At 31.7% G+C, this 11581-nt stretch overlaps 1 protein-coding gene across 2 annotated transcripts; it reads right to left on the bottom strand.

The window, feature by feature from the left end:
- Window positions 1-1502: 1502 nt before the first annotated feature.
- On the bottom strand, window positions 1503-11103 carry LOC110112658 (the record flags this gene model as incomplete). Of its 2 annotated transcripts, none has more annotated exon segments than XM_020844957.2 (3): window positions 1503-3377; window positions 3714-3802; window positions 10718-11103. In XM_020844957.2, a coding segment is annotated over 1 exon segment (1746 nt), but the record flags the coding sequence as incomplete, so codon positions are not given.
- Window positions 11104-11581: the final 478 nt, after the last annotated feature.

The following is an 11581-nucleotide window of genomic DNA, read 5'->3' as shown; positions in this document are numbered from 1 at the left end:
TTTCAATCTAATTGAAATATTATTTAAATGATGATGGCAACTACATACCAATGAAAAAACTGACAGCCATTTGCAGATTTAAGCACAACAGAAAATTCAAACCTGGTCATCTTCAGGCTCAAATCATCCTCGACAAAATCAATCAGGGAGTAGTTTTGCTCTTCAATAACTACTTACAAAGAGAACAGTACGGACGCTCTATACTGTTTTGACAGATAGTCCTTTGGATAGTTCAGACAAGAAGAGTTACCAATGAGAGTGTCATGTCATAGTGACCCTCCAAGCAAACAGTCTCATTGACTTCATCATTTATTTCCCCTTGAAATTAACATTTTGATTCCCGGGTAAAAGAATCTGAAGATGGACCTCTCTACTCAATTTTCTAAAAATCTATATATTCCAAAAGCATTGTCAGCTAAGTTTCTAGTTTAGCTCTCGGAAATGGCAAATCAAAGCATGAATTGACAACACTAGACTTCGCTGTTCTTAAAAAATTTCAGCAATTTTCAATGAGAAGCTCCTCATAAGTACGGAGATGAGGCATATGTTCTTTGCTATTCTACTCGGCATGTGTTCTTTTGATATTCTACTCTAGAACCTACAGCCATCACTTTATCAATCATCTGCTGTCTAAATTTGTAAAGGTACTAGAAAATGAGAAAATTTGCCTGCTCCAGAAGTTTTGGCGCTTCAGCCTCTTCAGGTTATTCGAGGAGCATTTTAACAGATTAAGTTTCAAGATAAATTTTTAGAAGACAAATTAATAATAAATTAATAAAATTCTCTGATAAAATTAATAATAAATTAGAAGACAAATTAGTTAGAGATAAGACACTAATTTTAATTAAATATATGATCCATTATCATAATTCTCTGATAAAATTAATAATAAATTAATAATATAATTATTCTTTCTCAATACTAATTATACATAAATTATTGTTTATTAAAATATAAAATCTAGTAATAAAAAATAATAATTAATTACTTTATATGAAAATCATAATCATAAATTTCATTTTTATTGAAATATTTTAAAAAGTTTAACAATGTGCACTTTGTGCACGTACAATAGAATTAGTATATATAAGTACACGTACATGTCTTGCTTGATGCAGTGGGAAAATTTCATATTTAAAGTTAACATATAAATACGAAGACCCATATACCCTTCATTATGTTCAATGCAAAAGAAAACACAAATGGTTTTTAAACCATGCATACACGCCTTTATTTGACATGATGGGTAGTCTCCGACTCTCTAAAATCCTCTCCACGTGGGAAAGATGAGAGGCTACTGAAATCTCCAATAGATTGAATTTGCACAAAACTTTAAAAGAACAAAACGAACAAATACTCTGAACTATACATGCAGTATAAAAATGATAAAATGAACAAAATGAAGGGTATAAATTGTAAAATAAGAATAAAAAAAATGAAACTTTTTCAAAATTAAAAAAATGGTAATAGGAATATCAGGGCTAGTTGGAATAAAAGCTAACCTCTTGAACTTCATTTTTAAGTATGGTGACTGAAAGATCATTAAATTTTGCTGATTGTTGAAACTCTTTCGGATTAGTCAAGAAAGATTTATCTGAATCCAATTTCTTTGGATTGGGAGAATTGCAAACTAGGTGCAGTAAGTCATCCATTTTTCTCTGCAAATAGATTGGTTTTGGTTCTACAAGATTATTTAGATTAATCATATTCCTAGACTCATCTTGGCACCCTTCAACCTCCCTTGTAGGTCTCCTATTTTCCTCTCCACATGATCTAAGGAATTGTGGCTTGTTATCATCATACTTGAGGTTTCTTAGCAGAGAATGTCCCCTTTCAATGATCGAATTATGCAAATCATTCCGCTCTAGATTAAGCACATCTTTAAGCATACAACAATCCTCAATAGCGTTGATGCAGTCAACTTGCCATCTGTTTTCAGTTTTTGATGACCCATAAATAGCTGATGAATCTGGATGATCTTCAAATCTAGGAAGCCATTCATCACACTCATCTTTCCAACCATCATTACTGCTAATACCAGAACGATAAGAACACGAACTATGTATATCTTTTTTATCAAGCTTTTTATGTGAATTTTTCTTTAAAATAAGCTGACCTAGAGTTCTTGGTGTTTCCTTACCAGAAAAGAAAAGCATCTCACCCAACGTGCTTGATCCTTCACCAAATAGCCTCTGCCTAGATGGCCTGGTTGTTTTCCATTGCTCTGAAAGGCTTTTCACGGCCTCCCTACTTCGAGATGGTACACTCAAATAAGTAGATGAAGAGTTAAATTTATCAGTCTTTGCGAGCTCCTCGTCAGAATAGCTTCTTAAAGACTGTTTTACTTCATTTGAAATATCACTAGCAACATCATTAGCTGCCTTCGTGTTGCATCCTTTAGTTTTGACATCAAAAAATTGATGCTGCTGTCCTCTTTCAACAAGAAGCTCTCGATGAAAGTCCTTGTGTCTACTAGAACTTAGTTTATAATTTTGAAGATATCCTGGAAATGACTCGGTTATTCCTGTGCTCGGTGCCTTTTGATCACTTGGCTTCAGGACGACAATAGAAGTTAGAATTGGATGTGGTGAGTTCTCAGTTTTCCCTGTGTATCGCGATCTTATCAACATGGGCAAATGAGAATCCACATGATCAAACGTAGAGTGGCTGTAGAGGCTGGTGCATGGTTTTTTGCAACAATGTGTGGTATCTTTCTTCTTTCGTGTACTTTCCCTGGTTTCTTCTACTAATCTATAAAATGTTTCACTCTTGCCAGCTGAAGATTCTAAAATCTTAAAATGGTTGGTATTAGCGGAGGATTTTGAATGCTTTAGGTTGTGGAAATGTTTAGCAAATAAAGAATTGGGATCTTGGAAAATTTTCAAGAAAATATCCTTGTTTGCAAACATGATATCTAGTGCATCACTTAATTCTTTGGATCTTTTATGTGCTTCCTTCGTGGATAAAGATTTTGCTTCAATGAATTGCCGCTTTATAAAAGCAATGTCAGGCTTTGAATTCCGCTTCTCCTTCTGAGCCACCTGGTCAATATGCGAATTTGAGGAATCAAAATGGTCATGAACAATCTTAAAATTTTGGTGCTGCCTTCTGCTCACATGAAAGGATTGACTCCCAGAATATTCATACTTGTCTCCAAGCCTTGCAAATGATTTCTTGAGCAAGAAATGCCCGTTTTCATTTTTTAATTCAGGCACTACCTGTGGAGGAGGAAGCTCATCGAGACCCATCAGTCTAGCAATAACACTAGGAGAGGACCGCCTCTTTTCTACAATTCTGGATACGACTTCATCTGTTATTTTATTCACTGCTGTCCCGCCAACTTTCTTGCATAATCTTCCATGCAACCCGTGGGAAAACTGAAAATAAGCAAGAAGAAATAAGTATCTAATCCACAACCATTTATATAAATGCAAAATGTCAAAAAATGCAAATGTAGTACATCATTCTGCTCCAAGGCAAGGATAATAGAGAAAACCATGATAACAAAATTCATGTCAAATTACTTATAAATATAATAATAGATTGATTTAATGGAGGACATTAAGAGCATTTCTATCCGGAAGAAACCTGGTCAAATGTCATATTTTCTTAGAAAAGAAACAAATGGAAGTGGCATATATGACATCAGGACTTTCAAAGCAGATATTACATATAAATAATATTGCGTCATCATAATCAGAATATGAACTTACTAAATCTTCTTCTGTGGTTGAGTCCTCGCTTGAAGTTGAACGCAAATCCACCTTAGGATATTTTGTCTGTTTCCTGGGAAGATAATATGCTGAAAGAGAACCAAATAAGTCTAAGTAACGAGAACAAAAGTAAATGGAATCAAATAAGTTTCAGTGATGAGATCAAAAAAAATCATAAATGCATAAATCATTATCATCATTAAATTTATCCCAAATATTTTGGTTAACTTTATAATCATCATTCTCCATTCATTCTTGTTAATTATTAACATTTGCATGAGTTTCATTTGTGCAAATCATTTTGCACAACTTCAATACTTGTATTTTTTGGCCTATCCATTTTACTTCCTAACCGTTCAACATTAGTTTTATCCATCATTTCAAAAAGCAATTTTGGGACTAGCTTTGAGCAGTCCTTGCAAAGACGGAACAAAATTTCCTTAAAACAATGAGGAGAGACATACGCCCCATGGACTAGGGTGCCTCCCAGAGTGCATGGCCGTTTGTTGTGTACCCAGTTGGTGACAAGTGGGCCTAATGAAATTTTAATTTAAAATGAATCAAATGATCAAATAATAGAATTTAGTCTTTTATAAATAACTTTGCTATTATTTAACTTAACTTGAATGAAAAGATTATTTGCATCAACTTTAACTCAAACTAATTAATTCAAGTGTAACTAAAGAATCGTAAAAAAAATTGTTGTGTATTATTATCCATTCTTTTATTTATTTATGTTTAAAGTATAGGCATCACAATCAAAGCAAACAAGTTGTAAACGTATTATAAACTTAGAATAATGGCTTAAATCATAAGTATCAGTTCACGAAATTGAATTTGCAACACCTCAACCTGCACTTACATGTGATATAAATGGGATAAGGCGTAAAGGATAAGAAATTTGAGGAACAGGACTTCATAGTGCATGGTTGTTTGCCTCGTTTCATTTAGAAGTCTATATTTTTACCCAAAAAAATTATAATTTAATAAAGTGCAATTATAGGTTCAGAAACTATTGTATTGCTATATGTTATCCTATCTTTTATTTTTAAAAATGTGCAGGCATCAAAATTAAAGACAAACAAGTTGCGAAATTATTAGAAAATAAGAATAATGACTTAAATGAGGTGGAGTTAGTAATTGAAATTGAATTTGCAACACCTCAATCCGCACCTACATGTGGTTTTAATGGGTCAAGACTTGAATGATAGGACTTTGAAAAATGATTACTTTAGGAAGGCGTGATTACTTGTATTATTTCATTTTGATGTTTAATTTGATTTGACTTTATATGTTTACGTCAATTAAACTTTGTAGTTTGAAAATATGGACTTCATAATTCATTTTAGTTTTTTCCTTATATTTGATATCTTTAATCTTTTTTTAATGGGGTTAGAATTTAGGTTTTCTAACATTTGTTCTTTTTCTTTTTCCCCCTTATAGTTATAATTATTCTTTTTCTTCATTATGATTCGTTTATTTGACTTCTCTTCCAAGGAGTGGACTATCACGAATGATGAAAATAAAACTAAAGAAAAACTCCAAAGGCCTCTTATCATCTAAATGGGAGAAATTATATGAAATTATTCCAAATCATGAAGACCTCTCTGAAAGGAAAGAGCAAGATATATCATCTTATGGATCTTCCTCAGAAGCTAAAAGACGCAAAATTTATACTTTGGAAAGAAGTTAATATCATGATAGTAGTACTTGAATGACATCGATAGTAGTACTTCCAAAGACTTTTTATTATTTTTTTGCTCGGACGTCTGGGGACCTTCCAAAACCCCCAGTATTTTCAAAGCTACAGGATGTATGCCCTTCATTTATAGTAGTACTTGAATGACATCGATATATCTGATCAAACAAAAATATGATATCAGTGACTCATCTTTATTCTTCCCCATTATTATTATAATACAAAAACAATTCCATACTAATATCAAGATATTTCAAACTGATAATGCTAATGATTATTTTAATCATATATTATTAATCAATCCTCTTGAACACTTAACCAATAAAATAGACTAGTACCAAGGAAAAATCATCATCTCATGAAATCACAAATTCACAATCAAATTTCTCTTCTAAAATCAAATGCCCAAAAAATACTCATAAGAAGTAATCCTAACTGTCACATATATAATCAATAGAATACCCCAATAGTGATTTTCTTTAAAAGTCATATAAATTATATGGCTAAATTCTTTCTCACAAGTAACTTCCTTTTAAAAATCCCTTCAAAAAAACTTTAAGTGCATTTTCCATGTCTATATTCACAAATAATACAAGATGAACTTGATGCTAAAGGTCTCAATGTGTCTACTAAATATTGCTTCACTCAAATAAGTATAACTGTTATCATCATATCACAAAAAAATTCTTTACTACAAAGGATATCACCTTTAATCAGAAGCAATAATTTTTATAATCAAACTGATTTTCAGTTGAACTCTCAACTAGACAATAAGTTTGAAGAAACACCTACATTTCATCTTGGCATTCTTACATAAACTCTAACAAATTCAGATAATGTATCCCTTCAAGTCTATATAAGAAATAAGTTCAACCAACCACTCTAGTAAGCTAAAGGCATGAAATCGTTATCAGGTAACAATGATTAAACTATCACCACACATTCTCCTCTATATCCCATCTTCTAGTACATATCTTTTCAAAAAATTTCTCTTACCTATAAAGCATTTCTTATAAATAGCAACATTAATTTCATTATAATACCACAAACTCTATTTTAATCATTTAAAAATAATAAGTTGAAGAAATGTCATGAGAAAAGAAAAATGATATATAAAAATTTACAATTGGGTGATCGTTAAATTATCAAAAAGGAAGAAAATAGTAGAATATAAATGAATTTTTTCTTTAAAATATTGAGCAAATGGAAGCCTAGAGTAGTATAAAATGAGCTAAGTAGCCAAAAGATATACTCAATCCTATGAAATTGATTACAGATAAACTTTTGCTCCTATTGTGAAATGAAAATAATACATATTAATTTCTCTTGTAGCCAATCGTGAATAGTCCATGCAATTGTATGATATAAATAATGCTTTCATATATGAGTATATTGAAAAAAAGGTCTATACGAATCTACCACCTAGATTTGATAGTTAATTAAAAAAATGGACAAATTAAAAAAAAAAAAGGCTCTATATGACCTTAAACAATACCCAAAGCATAATTTGGCAGATTCACAAAAGTCATGAATGATGCTTGATATAAATAAAGTCAAGTAGATCATACCCCTTCATAAGATACTACACTAATGATAAAATTTCAATTCTCATAAGATATATTGACGATATAACTTTCATATGTGATTACAATAGGAAAAAAAAAAGTCTCTAACGAAAAACATATACTAAAGAAATTAAGATCAAAAAATTGCACAAACTTTAATGCTTCTTGGGAATAGAAGTTTCTCAACTAAAGAAAAATATTCCGCTCTCAATAGAAACATATCATGAATCTACTAAAATAAATAAAAACAATTGATTGTAAATCTTATAAAACACCAATTGAACCAAACCAAAAATTGGATGCATATGAAGAATGAAAAGAAGAATATATGAGAAAGCAATAAAGATTAGTTGAAAAAATAATCTATCTATATCACACCCATCCAAACATCGCATTTGCATTGAGTCTCATTAGTCAATTCATGCACAAATTCAAAAAATCTCCCCTTCAAGCTTGCTTTTAAATCCTCAAAATACCATAACTCAAGTCATGATAAAATAACCATCCATAAAAGCAAGATACCTTACAAATTGAAGAATATATTAATGCAGAGTATGCAAGATCATCATTGGGTAAAAGATTCACAACTGGGTCCAATATATTTTTTGAAGGAAATCTCAGCAAATGGAGGAGGATGAAATAATTTATACTTCAAGATCTAGTATTGAATTTGAATTTAAAGCCATTAACCAAGAAATCTGTGAGTTTCTGTAGATCAAAATTATTTTAATAGATTTAAAATCATTCATGATAGACCAATAAAATTATACTATGATAATAAATTTGCTATTAAAATTATACATAATTTAGTACAATAGGATTGCACCAAGAATTTGAAGATGAATAAACATTTTATAGAATAAAGTTAAAATTTAAAATTTAAAAAAAAAACATTTTATAGAAAAGAAACTAGAAAATAAGTTGATATGCACTTCATATGTGCCAACCAGGAAAAACTTGCAATCATTCTCACCAAAAAACAGTACAACGCACATTAAAAAATATAATAAACAAACTTTGAATGATAAATTTATATCATTCAATTGGAGGGAGAGTGTTGAAAGATCTTGGGACCTAAAAATCAACAAATCATGGTAGAAATCTTTGAGCACATGGTTAAAAGGTTCTAACCATCAAATTGATCCCCTTATAGCCCTTAGACAACAATTTGTATGACTCCACTTCCTATTCTAACCATCTACCCCTTTTGGGGACTTTTTCTTTTTTATTCATAAATAAATTTGATTTATTTCCATTATAATAGTTTTTTCTATTTTGTTACTTTTATATGTCTCCTTTGAAACCATTCAAATCTCCACCTTACTAAGGTTTCTTTTGTTATATATTATATTATTATATAAGCCCAAGTAAGGTTAAGCAACATTATAATGTAAATTTGATTCTATTGAAACATTTTTGTTGTGCAACATTACAAAATAGGGGCATATACAAACCTACCACTCAATTCTTATATTGATTTACATATCTAGTACCAAAAAATTTATATTTACTTATATAACTATCATCCTCGCATCAATTTATACAAAGTAAAATACACCTTTTCATGTGTATGTTTGATATTATTTAAAAATTGCAGTATTATATAAGTAAATATAAGGATTTAGAAGATAGATATGCAAATACATAAGATTTGATGTTATATATGAGAACTTGTACATAATACTACAAAGATCTTTCCAACAAACTTGTATTATTCTAGTCATCTCCAATATCTTACAAAAAATACATTATTTATCTCACAATTACAAAACACCAAAATTGTTCCATTCCAAAATTGTTCCATTATGCCTTCTTGTTGCCTTGCACTTGGCTCAATACATAAATACTACAGTAGCACAAGTTCATCAAGTTTTCCCTTGATCCGAAAAGGTATACAACTTTTCTCTGAGGATTCCATCAACCAATAGTTAATAAATCTTATGTAGAACCTCACAAAAATACAAATAATTTGCACTTTACTAATTGTTAAAGTATTTAAACTGCTAATTAATTGGGGAAAAACATAAATAATGCATATAAAAAATATAAAATTAAATGGCGGTGTAAAATAATAGCATGTTTATGTTGGACATTCCACTCCCATATGAGAATAGGGCAATAGAAATAGCAACCAAAGGTATGAGAGATGTTTGAGATAGATAACATGCTTTGTCCACTTAACAGTCCATTGTCTGTATAACTTTTAGTGAGCCAAAGAATGATTATTCAGACTGTTGAGAATACAAACAGAGTTAATATTTACATATCTAACACTTAAGTACCACACAATTCTTGTGTATTTACATACCTAACATATAAAATATGGTAATCACTTATATAAACACTTTAGGTCTCAATTACATCAAAACATAAGCATAAAAGATGCACTTCACTATAGAATAGTTAATATTAGCAGTTTTTTTATGTAACTTAAAGATTTGGGTGTTATATAAGTAAATATCAAATTTTAGGCATTTGGCATGTAAATACATAAGAATTTTGTGATATATATGTACATCCCATAAATTTTTAAATAGAAATAAAAATTTGATTATCATAATAAAATCATCAGAACATGCTTTTGTATGAAAATTTTGCAAGTAACATCTTCAAAGATTATTATAATGACGGGGACTTGCAAATTGATGTTCATTTGTTAAAGAAACACTAGCCGATCAAGAAATTATACATGCGATGTTTGCCACAAAATCAAACAACAGTAGAAAGAGTTGATTAACATAATAAGGTCAATGTGAGCGTGAGAATGTAAGCATATGCGCACACTCGTGATAAAGCAATAATCACATAAGCACTTTACTTCCCAAGATAAAAGATATATTAAACTACAAAATACCTATCTCAACTAGATCAGTCAGAGAAACTAGTTAGTTTGGAATCCATGATGAAAATGGTTCCTTGAGTTCTGCTTGAAGTTGAAGAACAGTTTTGTAACTTCTGAAATTGGAAACAGTGTTCATCTTGCCATACATGGATAATTTTTTGCACTGCTGGGTGGACAGAAAAGTTTGCAGCTCAAAGACATGTATGCGAGCATTTGTTTAACAGAATAGCAGAAATAATTAATCCAGTACAATAAGCGGATGCATCTTCAAGTGGAATAACAACAATATAAAGACAATGTGTCATCTTAAGAAAGCATCAACTGGTGGTTTGATTTCATTAGAACCCACAAATATCACAAACCATCTCAGAATTTGCTACGAAAGAAAGGCGGCGATGAGTCCTTTACTGTTTGTTACTGTCCAGATCAACTTCACTCTTCAAAAAAATAAAAAACGTACAGTGGTGTGAGTGCCAGAAAGAGGTTTCAAGGGTTTTTTTCTTTTTTTTTTTTTTCTTACTTGGGCAGGTGGATAGAAAGGAAATAAGTAGTACAAAATAAGTGTTCAGGTTCCAACAATGAAACTATTAGAATTGCTTTATTAATTCAAGAATACTCCAGCAAAAAAATCCAGAAACAAGTGAAATTATCAGCAAACACATCATCCAAACAACCTTATCAGCAAATACGAGAAGAAGATGGATCAAATAAGAACAATACACGAAATTCTAAACTGCCAGCACCTATAGGGGACTAACTAGATGCGCGTCATAAAAATAAATAAAGAATAAAATTCCCACACGAATATTTCAATAGCCCTAGATTTAGATATCCCATCCAAACATATATCGCATTCGAACCACACAAAGAATAGCAAAAACCCTAATAAAAAACTTACGGAATGACAAGACCAGAAAAAGGCTGAGAAGGCGCAAACTGACCCTCTGTCGAAAAATCCAAAGCCGAGGCAGCCGCCTGTCTTCGAACCCTAACACCTGCGTGGTAAGATGCCATCTCCCCGCTCTTCGTCCGCACGCTTCGCGAAAACCGCCGGTCCATCTCTCTCCAGCAAATCCGATATACCGGTGGCGCTGTATGGTATCTCAAAGTGATTCACTCTCCGCAAAGCAGAACTCCGGCGAAAGGAAGGAGGAGGATGACGGAAACCAACCGAGGGGCCGAAAGATGGAGAGGTGGGTTAACGCGCCGATAGCGAAGGGATGCGGAACGAAGAAGGAAACGCCGCGAGGTAAATGCAGAGGGTTCAAACTTTCAAAACGCCCCCACCTGAAAACTTGGCTCGCACGACTCTTATATATCGCACGTGAGACGCCACCGAGGCTCGGGGGAGGGGCTTGAAAAGTTTTTCGCGCGTGCCATACTTAATAATACATAGGGATTAGGACATAAAACAATAGCTGTTGTCATTAATTATTTTATTAGTAAACTAAGCCCGATTGTATTAGTTATGGTTCCTCAGGAATTTACTACTGCCTGCTCCAATATACGTGGAGACATCAAAACGTCAGACTTCCCAAACAATACAAATAGAATTTAGAAGCTTTAGTGCAAGAATTTCAGTTTATCATTAATAAAAGCTTTTATTTGGAAAAAATTTGGAGTTAGTATATCCTTACTAAAATTTTGTTAGAATAAACTTTAAAGTTATTTGATCTACTTTAGCTGAGTATGATATAGGCTTCATAGCTGAGTATGACATATGACAGTCATGTATGAGCAATTTCAATACATTAGTTCAAAG

The sequence above is a fragment of the Dendrobium catenatum genome, unplaced genomic scaffold (genome assembly GCF_001605985.2).
Source record: "Dendrobium catenatum unplaced genomic scaffold, ASM160598v2 fragScaff_scaffold_1449, whole genome shotgun sequence".
Lineage (NCBI taxonomy): Eukaryota > Viridiplantae > Streptophyta > Magnoliopsida > Asparagales > Orchidaceae > Dendrobium > Dendrobium catenatum.
Note: the sequence above shows the minus strand (reverse complement) of the source record. Positions and strands in the feature narration are given on the sequence as shown.